The following is a 13,589-nucleotide window of genomic DNA, read 5'->3' as shown; positions in this document are numbered from 1 at the left end:
CACGTCTCAGCTTTCAGGACAAAGTTGCAGTTGTTCTGGCAGCAAGCAGCATCAGGCGACTTCATGCACTTTCCCACTTTTCAGTCAGAGCTACAGAAGAATCAGGACATTGACACACAAGTTTATGTTGGGAAGCTAGATACCTTTATTCAATCCTTCAACTCACGGTTTCATGACTTTGACCAATTCAGTGTGTCAGTGGATGACTTGTCAGTAGAATATCAGCTCGAACTTACTGATCTCCAGGCATCTGATGAATTGCATGCTATTTACTGAGAAAACAGTTTGCTTGACTTCTACAAAACGTTGCCTGATACATTTGTTAATCTGAAAGAGAATGTACTTGTCCACACCAGCATGTTTGGCAGTATGTGCTGCTGTGAACAGGCTTTCTCACATATGAAACTGAACAAAAACAACACTCACAATCAGCTGACTGATGATCATCTGGAAGCATTCTTGCGTCTTTCAATGTCAAACACCAAGCCAGACATTTCTATGCTCGTAGATGACATGCAGCACCATCCATTGCACTGACTTTGTGACAGTTGACACATCATAACATTTCTTAGAATAATGTGCAAACTCTTTGATGTAATTGCTATTTGTGTGTTCTTAAATGTGATGTCCATCTTGTGTGAAACAACTGTGGGATGATTTTAATCTTCACTTTTTTGTGACCCCCAAGAGTTACGAGAAGTCTGTTTGTGGCCCCTGACTCAAAAAGTTTGTGCACCACTGATCTATAGAAACAACGGATAATATCCTTGATTAAATCTGCTACAGGAAGTAACACTTGAGGCTGAATAAGTAGCTAACAAATTAGAAAAATGTAAATATGTATTTTATATAAGATGCAGTATATGTTATATATACACAGATAGGTTGTACCTCACTTCTACACTGTTTGAAGCTATGTTAGGCAGAGTATAGAAGCATTTATGTTTAACTCAATTGTTGGAAGTTTAAAACTAATGGCCAGTAATGAGTAGTGACATGCAAAACAAATGCAATTCTTTATTAACTGTTTCTCAGTTGCTCACTGGTAAGCTTAAATATGTTTCAGGGTTTGATTCTTTCTACTGATTCTGCACAGATAGTTCATTGCAATAAAACTAAACAATTTTTTTTATCAACTTCAAGGCTTGTCTAATTATTTTTCCCATCATTTGTATACTTCATTTGCAGATTTTTAAATTGAGTCACCAAAACAAGAGATTATTGTAACAGCTTCACAGATTTATTGAACAAGTAGTACAAGCCACTAATTGATGTCTTTGTACATGTGATTATGTTAAACAATGAATAAAAGTGACAGTACTTATATTTTCAATTGAACAAGAAATGCAAAACATAACATATACCATGCTTATAATAAGATGATATGTCTTAGAATGTTGCATAACATTATAATATATTATTACACAGAACCCTACTGAAACTGAAAGATAATATATATATTTTCTTTGTAGACTACTGTGACAAAAACTACACAAATAATTTTAGTCACTGATTATGTCAGGCAACATATAACATTTATTAGCTTACTCATCACAGACAGAGTTGCACAAGCATTTTCTTGAATAAAGCAGCAAACCTTTCAGGTTCATATCAGCTGGGGAATTGTAAGCAAATTCCCAAAATATACCCTTCCTGTACAAATATTAATATTACCAGTACCCTCCATGCCATACTAATCTTACAAAAATATAGGCATACATACTTGATAGTAATTCCATATAACATATATTATATATAATATATATATATGTATATATATCCACATAGTATTTTACAATTATTTTCTTTTAAAATATTCAGTTATGTGTAAGACTATACAAGTGTTTGCATATAGACAAATATCTATGGACACATTTTTGATAATTTATAAATTGAACAAAGAAAGTGACTACAAATCAGTTCATTATTTTGTGGTTCAAGAACAATTGCTATGCAACATCCTTAGCTAACAGGTAATTAAAAGCATAGCTTGCATATTAAAAATGAAGACTTATCCTTTCTTTCCACTGGTTAAGATGAGTTCAGAATATTCATGGCAATGTTCATAGAAAGTCACATTCCTATAATCAACAAAGGAAACCCTGTTAATGGCTGAATAATCTTGATTCACATACTACATTAAGCCTTTTGGCCCTCTCACTTGAAAACCTGAAGGTAACTTGTGAACATTACAGATCACATTTTTAGCTTTTACTCTAAACTGGGGAATGTCTAATTAATTTGATTTCAATAATAGGATGGCTCTAATAATGGCTTTTCTCTATGGTTAATCTTAATATTAAATGTCTAGTGCTGGACTACACAATTACCTTACATTTATTGTAAATTAAATATTTGTAAAATACTGTACACACGTTCATGAGTAATACTTAACCTAATACATATATTTTGTTACCTGTTATCTGAAATATACTTGAAAAAATAAGAAGATACTACACAGCTATTATTACTTCAAACAAATATTATGAATTAAATCTTCCATAATTCAGCAAGTGTAATTAAACATTTTAAACTACCTGTTTTAATATTACTGTTACATATACATCAAAATTCTTCACAGCAACAAAATATTTGTGTGTAACTTTACTTGTTAATTTTCTGAAAAGGATTTAAAAAATGAATATTTTGAACTAGAATTTGTATGTTCATCTTGAATAGTTTATCACTCTCAAAAGAATTAGAAAATAAGCAGAAATTAAATTCAAACCAACCTTTTCACCATTTATATTAATGTAACTTATTTATATTCACCATAAACTATATTAGGTTATAGCTTAAGGTAAAAATTAACAAATATTTATTTCCAACCTTCTCTTTCACCTAAAATTTCCTTTAACTACATAAAATTGCACTATTTTAAGGCACAAACTTTTTTGTTATAGATTTTTTTTATAAAGAAACAACTCTTTGTACTTCTGTTAATAATGTTATTAATACCAATCATCACTGTATCATTAATGCAAAATGTACTTAATTAACTATTTATCTGTTGAATATTTGTCCCCAGTGCATTAATTATCCAACGAGCTTTCTATCAGTACACAATTTTGTCTCCAACCTTTTCCATTTCTTTTAATGTATTATGTTAACAGTCTGTGCACAATATCTGTAGATTCTTCTGTTGTGTTTTTACTTTGTAAAGAGCAACAATTATTAGAAATTGATGCTAGAGATGTTATTAACTTCTTTTGAAGATTAGTTACTTCATGTTGTCAATGTTTCAAGCCAAAGCTACAAAAATTAGACTCATCATTTACAGTTGCTTGACCTCCCCCTTAGATTTAGTCTTACATCTCAAAAAAACGTTTAACACTTGGTTAGGGACTAATGATATAACAGCAAGTGGTCTGTGGGAGTGACTGCTGACACTAGAGATGATTATACTGAGTAGCTTAAATCTTGCTATAACTTTCAAAACAACAAGTACATGTTCTATAAAAATTAAAAGTAAAACAAACCTATTAAAACATTCCTTATACAATTATAAATGTTGATCTGTGCAACTTTCAAACATTGTTTTTGTTGTAAGAATTGTTCACAAAACTAACCATCCTTTTAAAAGATATATCTATACAGCTTAACTTGTCTTATATTATCACATTTAAAAACCGTGAAATATTCCTAAATGTCTCATACTCAAACATTATTTTACATGTTACAGTAAAAGTAACAAATTACACACAAACATAGATGGGTTATCTTATAAAGAAATGCCTTCAAACACAAATAAAAGATATTTATAAACTAATATTGATGCCAGCTTCTCACCATCTTATTTTACATAATTATGCAACTTGCAAAAAGCATACAAAATAGTCAATTGCAGTACACTGAGCTTCTTAACATTAAACCTCCCACTGTTTCAACATCCAATTTAGTCTGTGTTGATTCTCTAAAAAATTGGAAGTTATTTTCAAATTCTCAGGAAAATTAGATTAATTACATAATTAAAGAATATATTTTTTGTGCGTGCAATACAATAAGGCATAGTAACAAATATAAGCCAATTTTCTTTATCAGGAATCTCTAAATCACAAGAAATAGCACCTTCTTGTGTAATCTTCCACACAATCCTTACATAATGATAAGCCATCAATTTTGTAGATACTTTAAAACTTACATAATGATAAATCAACAATTTCTTATAGACTGTAAACCTTTTAGTTGTGCTCTTAATGTCAGAATATATGGAAAGACTTTCTCAGATCTGAATTATTATCTAAATTATTAAAAGTAATTAATGTTTGTATCAACTATTATTTTCATATACACTTCAATGCATTATTTTCCACCCTTTACAGATAGTGTAAATATGACACATATCATTTAATAAGTATCCCTGTAATAAGAAACATAATAGAAAGTAAATTTTTTAATAGATGATACTTTCACAGTATCATCATTTTCAAAAACAAGATAGCATTGTTTTGGCAAAATCTTCTCACGACACCCCTGCCTCTAATTCTAGAGAAGCAGTAAGTGGGTCATAACTTCCTGCAAGATAGTAAACGTCATTGTTGTCAAACATAGAGCCATATTCAGACTTTCCACTAGAGGTCTCTGCAACTCTCCTGGCTTTGTATTCTGTCCATGAGAGTACTTCACACTTGTGAGAGATTGTCTGAACATCATTTTCGTCCATGTGTGGCGACTGAAACACTGCACCCTGAATAATATTTGAAATTTGATTAAAGTTTTTGTAATGTGTAATAAAAGACAAAACAAACAGTACATAAGTTTCAAATCTTTGTTTAATACTTTGAATTATTTTTTCATGTTCACATATAATGACTAAAAAGCCTTTACTAACAGGAAAATTGAGTTTCATATCCAAATTTGTGTCACTTAGAATCATGGGAATTATGTTTTTAAAATTGAGCAACACAGTGAGAATACAAATTATAAAATAAAAATAAATTTACTTTCAATAAGTTCAACAAATATGGTTTGAGGAGTAAAATATTAAAGTTGGTATAAGTAGTGGAGCTATTATGCATTTTCTCCCTATTGGATAGGCTAGTATTTGGTAGAGGATTGAAGACCAACAGAATCAATGTTTTCAATAAGAATTAAAAAGTATATTCTGTAAACTTCTATGAATCCACATTCTGATAGATAAAAATCACTCGTACAAAAAAGGTATATGTAATTTGAATATGAGTGGAAAAAATTACTTTTAAAGTTAAAAAAAAGAGAGTAAAATGTTTGTGATGAATGTTTTCCAGTTTCAATAATTACCCATCATTTTTAAAAAGATTTCTAACATAATTTTATACAATTAGCTAAATATCACTGAACATGAAGTTAATTAGACTGATAAATTCCAAGTGACAATGTTTTAAGAAACATCAGATGTCACACAAGTCAGATCTACAGCTGTTTTTTTTATCATGTAATGACCTTTTATCACAGATCCAACAAATAATCCTATGGTTGAAAATTAATTAGGTTATCTATGACCTAATTTACCAACTAAATCAATAAAATTAAAACCATATCTAAAGGGAATAAAGCTCAACTTTGAAAGGCCAGATTCTTAAATCTTCAAAAGTTTTGGTTGACTCACTTTTGGCTCAAGAAGTTGATTTCCTCCTTTTGCTTCATCTGGATGATAAAACCATTTCACTTTCACCACCATGTTGCCCCCCCATGACTGCCACATGGTTTCGATTCTTCCAATGAAGGGGAGGTGGGGTCTTCCAGTTGACAGAAAAACTGCACAGTCACCTACCTGGAGAGAAACATATTTAAATATGAGCTTTTTAATTCTTATCAGTTACCCACTTTATAATGGACACTTGATTTTGTGCTTATCTTTCTAAAAACACCTTATAAAGTTAATTTAAGTTGATATAATGAAAAAAAAACCATAAATAAAACATCCTACATTTCATTAGCAGATACAATATAATACAAACTCATGCAATGGGTGAATATAATAACTATAATTGGATCCTTAAACAGTTAATTTATTTTAATTGTACATTAATTATGTGACTAGTGCTCCAACTATTGAGACTTCACTCTAATTAATAAATATTATAGATGCTTTAATTACTGACACTCCACACAAAGTATACAAGTGCACCTTAAGAATTTTTTTTATTTCTAATCTACATTAAATAATTAAAATTATAAATATTAAGATTTAAGAAGCCTACCAGCACATTGATAAAGTTCAGCATGTTGCTAGACAAACAAAATTTTAAATAATTTTTTTAAATTCAAAATAATTAGTACAAAAATGGTACATAAGGAAAAAAATATGAATGAGAAACAAAAGTAAGTCTATAGACAATGAACATTTATAAGCTTTTAACAAGGCAAAACTTTTCCTTAGTTTGTGCATATCAATATTTATGTCCATTTCATTTTCTATGGAAATTATTGCTAGATTGTTTCATCTCTCTTGTCCTATTATAAAATGCAAAAAAAATTTCTACCAACTCTAGTCTTGAAAATGATCTTTTGACCTTTGTCACATTAACACTGAGAGAAATAAATATGTTTGGTTTGGTTTGTTTTGAATATTTAACAAAGCTATACATGAGGGCTATCTGCACTAGCCGTACCTAATTTTACAGTGTAAGACTAGAGGAAAGGCAGCTAGTCATTACCACCCACCATAGTGGGACTGACCATCACATTATAACACCCCCATGGCTGAAAGGATACACCTGTTTGATGTGACGGGGATTTGAACCTGCTACCCTAGGATTGTGAGTTGAGTGCCTTAACCACCTGGCCATGCTGGGCCAATATACTTGGAAAACTTTCTTTAATTTAGCTTTAACATAAAGTAAGACCATATCGAGAGTTGAATTTTCCAGTATTTAATGTGATATTAAGCTCTGTATGTAAACTTATTCGTGCTAAAATACAACAATACTTCCAATCCATGAAAACAGATTGCCTTAATCATAAACTACTTTTAATTTATGTAGCAGATTGCTTATAGGTCTAAAAATATCACCAGTACTGCTGTTAATCTAACTAAATATTAAATGCAAAAGTTGCTCAAACATTTTATACAGAAACATGGAGGTTTCACAGAATATTTTCAGTCAGTTCTTTACACTAAGTATTTTAATGAGAAAGAACATAAGATTATTCAATATGATGGAATATGTAAACTTCATCAGTAGTATCAATGGTATAAAAACAAGTTTGTAATTTGTGCATTAAACAATAAATGATAAACACACAACCAGCAGATCTAATTAACATGCATGTAAAATTTTAATATTAATGTTTCTAAAGGTTTAAAATTTTGAAAATCAGTTTTCTCAGTACAAACAAAAGTATTTGGTTTTGGCTATGTAGACAACTCATTACTACTACAGCCATTATATTCACAAGATATCTAAGACAACTCTTTCTTGTTATGGAATATAACCTAGTAGAGACCTAGCCTACCTTGATTGTCTCTTTTCCTCTGATGATGGCCTTGTAAAACTCTTTCTTTGCTTTTCCTTTAGTGTTGGCTCGTCTGAAACTTTTCCCAGCCCACCGCCACAGTTGCTGAGCTGGGAGAAAAGCTGTGAAGTATAAAGTATGTCACATGCAACACACTGCATTTCCATGCAGACAGATCATTCAAATACACATACAAAGAATGAAACATGGGCCAACAAAAAACAAGGACTAATTAAAATAGTTCATGCACACAACCCAGCTTGATAATAGGCTTTCTTAACTGTATTCTAAAATTCCCAATACAGATAGAAAAGGAAATATCTTTGGACATTTCTAATTAAAACCAACAACAAGAATTTAAAGAAACAAAATTCTACTTTTGTTATTCCAATACAGAAATGTGAAAAGATTTTAGTTAAGAAAGTCCATGGATTTAAAGTTTTAAAGAATTTAATTAAAGATTTTGAGAACAGAAATAAAAACTATTAAACCATCAGAATCATTCATGCAAATAAACTAAAAAGAAAAATATTTTAAAATTGATGTTATAAAGATTAAGTAGATAGAGTTATTCAGGACTTAAAAGCAAATATCTGACCCTGTAGTGTAAATAACTATGCTTGAGTTAAAAAAAAAAGAAAGAAATATTTATACCTGTGATGAAAAATACACTATTCTATTAAGACACTATTTCTCACCTGCTATTTTGCTTTTTTCAACTGAAGGGAGGCGATCTTTTCGTCTCTTTTTATCACTGGATTTTTCACTATTCTCAGATGTTTCAGAAGTCTATATAACATAATGTAACCAATTTAGAGAACTACAAACAAATGTAACCAATTTAAAAATCTATGATACATTGAAAAATATATATACCTCTGTAATACTTTGATATCCATGATTCAAACACTAATCATCAGAGGGCTATGATACTTACAAGAGGAGCTAATGAGACAACCTATTAGAAACCATATGTAAAGAACATCTGGTTTCACATGATCAGTGTTCCCTGTTTATCATTATTTTTTAAAATTTAATAGCCTTTCCCACTTTACTACCTGAATATTACAGTTTCTGAGTTATGTACGTCAAAATAAGCCAACAAATTTAATAATAGCTTAAATAGATTGGGGATATTAATTAAATGAATAACATTTAATTCAGGATGCATTTTATGAATCCACAAGCATTCCTTGGTGCAGAGCATTTCTAAAACTTAATAAATATTTTAAATAAATTCTGTATTAATATGCACATAATAAAACTGATACATACATCAAAAACTAGTTTATTAGTTTTTTCATATAATACTACAAAACACACTAGCTTCACACACTACAGCTTCAACACACCCAAGAAGTAATGCCCAATAGATAAAATTACCTTTTTTTTTTTTTGCTGAAATTCTTCCTTAACAGCAGATAATTTTGTGGTTGTTCTTTCTTTGTCTGACGAATCAGAGCTCTCTGAGCTATCACTTCTGTTGTCTGAGGAAAATTCCATGTCTGCATTTTTCTTATCCTCTTTATGCATTTCTTTATTGTCTTCATGGGGAATGTCAGTAGAATTAGCTCTAATCTTCACCATCAATTCTGATTTCTTTCTCTCTGTACTGGGATTTCTTTCTTCATTTGCAAGAGACTCCGAAGATACTTCCCCAAGAGACAATTGCTGGGGAGATGAAGATGTATCTTTTAAAAACCTTGCAGTGTTCTCTGTGAGAGATGTTTTTGGTGACGATGAAACAATTTTTGATGTATTAACATCACTGCATGATGAAGACATACAATGTTCAGGACTGCTTGGATTACTTCTTTTTTCATGCCTGTGTTTTTTATGATGATGATGGTGATGGCAGTGGTGATGATGGTGATGCCACCGATGCTTATGGTCATCTTTATGCTTCTTGTGTTTTTTTGCTTTCAATGATGAGGGACCACAACTTGTTTCTGAAGAACTACCAATATGATGCCACTCTTTTTCTTTAGATTTCTCTTTAATTTTACTTCTAGATTCACCTTTGCTTTTTTTGGATTTCTTTTTTTGCAAGTTTTTATTTTTTTCCTTGTTAGATGAATACACTGATGTAGCTTTCTCATTCACAGCTGTAGTTGTAGTAGTAGCAAATGTTGTTAATGTGAAAGGTGCACTGTAAGAAGTAGTAGTACTGTTAAAATTGCTGTCCTTTGAACCAGAAAATGATAAAAGGGCTTCTGGATAAAATACATCATCCTTCTGTGAATAAGCATCTGTATCCAGGTTTTGTGACTTATAATTTTCTGTTGAGATAAATATATTATAATTTATTAAATAAATTATCTTCATAATTAGTTAAATTAAAAAAAAAATACAACTTATGTTCTTAACAACTTCTTTTATCCCTTACCACTAAAAAAATCATCTAAAAGTCTTGCAATGGAAATCTTTTTCACAACATTTGGAATATTGCAGTAAACAATAAATATCATTAAAAAAAATCAAAGGTAATGTTTACAGTAAAATATTTCTAAAACTTTTAAGAACAAATTAAATTTGAAATTATCCTGTTCCTAAACACATATCATTAAATAAAAGTTTATCCTTTCCCATTTGGTGCTTTTTACTTATGTTTACTTTGTAACAATGGTGTATTTTAATATTTCCCTCCTTAAATGAGTCTTGTTTACCATCAAGAAAAAAGAACAAACAGCATTACCATTACCAATGTTTTCAATGTTCACTTATTTTTAATATTTACTACACAAATTTCATTTGTGTTCTGGTTTCTAGCAATATAAATCCACAGACATACCACTGTGCCACTAAGGGGCTACATTTGTCATGTCTTATTTCTAGTTCATTTCCTTGAGGAAACGATTTTTTTTTTAGTTTCAAAATTAATACATTTAAAAAATTAATATTTAAAATACCAAACAAACTATTAATATATTTAATTATGTTTGTTTTCATTTTCTAAATCATGTCAACATAAGAATGTTAAACTTAGGTACATTAGCATAAGAAAAATACAGTTTAAATGATTCTAATATCTTGTAAACCACCCTATATGAATTTAAGCTGTAGCCACATTTTATTACATTTTGCCTGAATGAAGTGCTGCCTTCACTTTCACACCCACATCCAAAAATAAAAACTCCACTGAAATTACTTTATCAAGCCTGCACAGCAATCCAGTAACCTAGATTAAATCAATTTATCTTACTAGTAGTAATTACAAATTCATCACACAGATTTCCCTGATAACATTTTTCAGGAAGCAAACAACTACTAATGGCACATTAGACTGCTTTCTTCAGAAGTACTGATGTTAGAACAGTTATGAAGCAGTGGACTAAAATTAATTTACAAGTAAATTATCAATAATAGAGGCAACTAATAAAGCACCATCATTTTAACATCATTATATATATTTAGGTTATATATCATTAATTATAAGACAACTACATATTCATTACGTATACTAAAGAATAAAATAATTAAGTTAGTCTTAGAAATACATTATAACTAAACATGAAATGTATGGTTTTATTCATAAATAGATCAGAAATATAAACTGTGGTTTTAAAAAATAAATCTAGAGGTATGCTTTTTGTTCAAAAATTCACTTTATCCAGTACGTACTATTTACGTAAGAGTAAACAAAAAAGAAAGATCTCTCTCTAGCATATGTAAAGTACACACAAAGAGTAAAGCAAAAAGTACAAAAAAAATCTCTCTAGCATATGTACATACAAAAGGTACATTTCCTCCAAGAAGCTATATATACTTTAACATAGAGAGAAAAATGTTACATGCAAGTTTTTGCTAATGAAAACATGTTGCTTTTAAACTTCACTTACACGAAACCTTATTAACCTGGTATCTTTCTTAGCACTTCACGTGTCTATGTTGGATCATACGATATATTAATATTAAGAAATATTATTTGTTACTTATAAGATTCAATTTATTGGGAATATCAACATGTATTACTTTTCTTTCCAGACTTGGATTTATTTTTGTTCTTTTTTATTTTGATTTTTTCTCCATTATGACTTAATGTGGTAGATGAATTGTCTGTGATACTTCCTTCTGAAACTTGGTGCTGTCTTCGTTTCCCAAGCAACATAAGAGGATTGAGATCAGTTGCTGCAACAGAGGAAAGTGAACACTGTCAGAAATATATATGCAAGCTTCTGGTTATAAACAAGTTATGACCTAACTTTAAAAAAAATAACCTAAAAAATGTATATGCACCTAAGAGGTTTTCTGTAATACCTCTACTATATAATTTATCATATTCATGTTAATTTTTAAATTCATAAATTCAATAAATTAAAAAATAAACACTTTAATTGAGAAATACAGAACAGTTTCTGCAGAACATAAATACTACAAGTATTCCAGTGTATGAACTAGTACTTTTTACTTCCTATGATGACACAAAATATTTTGGATGGGCAATGAGTCAATTATTTTCCAGCAACAACTGCAAGTTAATTATACCCTAGCTTTTCTTTTATGTTACTTTCATTAATATTCATTATTATATTTATTATAATATTTTGGTATTATGGTTTTTGTTATTATAAAGATGATTTTACAGTGTTAACAGATATACGACTAACATAAATCTAATAAGTTAGTTATGACAAGTATACTTTTACCACAGTATTGGTTACAGTATTTATTATATCTACTTTTATTTTTTATTATTTCTAATTTAATGTTTGTTATCTTAGTTTACAAGTTTAAGAATACCTTAGATCTCCTTGGCTGGCTGAATCTTGTGAAAAAATGCATTTTAACTGTTACAAGTAATATAGTTTGAATGTCATACATATATAGACACACACACATTAGATATATATTTTTTGGTTTCTCTAATAAAATTAATATTAATGTAAAAAATAAATATTTTTTAAACAAAAAGGTTGTCTGAATGCAACAACATATGGTGTAATAATACATCTTGCAAAAACCAACACCAACAAACTTACACACAACAGGATAATCTGGTGGAAGCATACATATATCTTTGAGAGATATTCGACCAGAATCTCCATCATCAAACTCCACATATACCATATCTCTACCTGAATCACGTTTAGGACTGGATGCTGAAAATATGTACAAACAAAAACGACTGAATTTCCGATAAATAATCAATAATACCTTGAATAATTTAGTATTTTACATGATAAACTATTTTCTACTCCTCCAGAAGAAAATGTAATTACTTCTAACAGACTCACATTTAGCCACAGTTCCAGGATACATGCATCGATACTGCTGACTCCAAAATGCACAAATTCTCCGCCCCTCTGGTAGGTGGTGCAATGATGTAGGTTTTACTTCAACAATCTGTAAATAATACAAGCATAAATCACACAAAGCTTGTACCACTGGAATTTTCATGATAAATGATAAAAACAAGGTTTAAACTATATAATTATAACAACAAAAAGAGAAATTTAATTATATCAGACATTTATGTTAATACTTACAGCCTCATTTAAGATTTCCTCTCGAGAATAAATGTGGGGTCTGTTCCCTCGTTCTCCATCTCTTGTAATGCCATACCTGTTAAAATTTTTTTAGCAATAACATTTAATATGTTATTGACAGCAATTTATTAATAATAAACTGAAGAAAGGTAACAACATCAAATCCTTTGCACAAGCCTCAAGCAACATATACATGAGAAACAAAATAGCTAAGTATCAAGATTGTGATTTGGTTTACACAGATAATTTCTCAAAAGTATTAGCCATACTGGAGTGTACATTCATACTGAATTTTCATAACATGTAAGTATTTTTCACTGTATTCAACAAATTTTAAAATAGTAGACACAAATATAAATTTTTGTGTTTAGCAAAATAATTTTAAGTTGTAACACTTATAAATAAAGATAAATTTTAGTATCATAAAAGTCAAAATTTCAGTATTTACATCTAAAGCAGGGAGTCTTTAGTTTGATTTTTAAGTTAAAGAAGGACAATTCACATACTGAGACAGATTTAACTGCTCTTAGACCAATACTTTAAATAAGAGACTTTTAAAAACTATTCTAGATTTACTCAGTGACACGTACTTGTTTTAGGCTTAAAAAACAAGATAAAAAGTATCAAATATAACTTTTAATGCTAACTTGATTCTAGCTAGCTAAA

At 29.6% G+C, this 13,589-nt stretch overlaps 1 protein-coding gene across 12 annotated transcripts in view; it reads right to left on the bottom strand.

Annotated features, from left to right (window-relative positions):
* Positions 1–1,218: 1,218 nt before the first annotated feature.
* Positions 1,219–13,589, bottom strand: part of LOC143233119 (uncharacterized) — a 124,165-nt gene continuing 111,794 nt past the window's right edge. For 9 of the 12 annotated variants that reach the window (XM_076469044.1, XM_076469051.1, XM_076469049.1 and 6 more), the window contains 9 exons: positions 12,924–12,999; positions 12,672–12,780; positions 12,417–12,536; positions 11,410–11,565; positions 8,821–9,716; positions 8,136–8,226; positions 7,438–7,559; positions 5,588–5,752; positions 1,219–4,687 (listed from right to left, as the gene is read on the bottom strand). In XM_076469044.1, coding sequence (XP_076325159.1) covers positions 4,463–4,687; positions 5,588–5,752; positions 7,438–7,559; positions 8,136–8,226; positions 8,821–9,716; positions 11,410–11,565; positions 12,417–12,536; positions 12,672–12,780; positions 12,924–12,999 — 1,960 coding nt within the window. In that variant the 3' untranslated portion in view covers positions 1,219–4,462. Of the gene's footprint in view, positions 4,688–5,587; positions 5,753–7,437; positions 7,560–8,135; positions 8,229–8,820; positions 9,717–11,409; positions 11,566–12,416; positions 12,537–12,671; positions 12,781–12,923; positions 13,000–13,589 lie in introns of those variants that run through there. The other 3 variants (XM_076469050.1, XR_013017990.1, XR_013017991.1) reach the window with 3 other exon arrangements.

The sequence above is a fragment of the Tachypleus tridentatus genome, chromosome 12 (assembly GCF_004210375.1).
Source record: "Tachypleus tridentatus isolate NWPU-2018 chromosome 12, ASM421037v1, whole genome shotgun sequence".
Classification (NCBI taxonomy): domain Eukaryota; kingdom Metazoa; phylum Arthropoda; class Merostomata; order Xiphosura; family Limulidae; genus Tachypleus; species Tachypleus tridentatus.
Note: the sequence above shows the minus strand (reverse complement) of the source record. Positions and strands in the feature narration are given on the sequence as shown.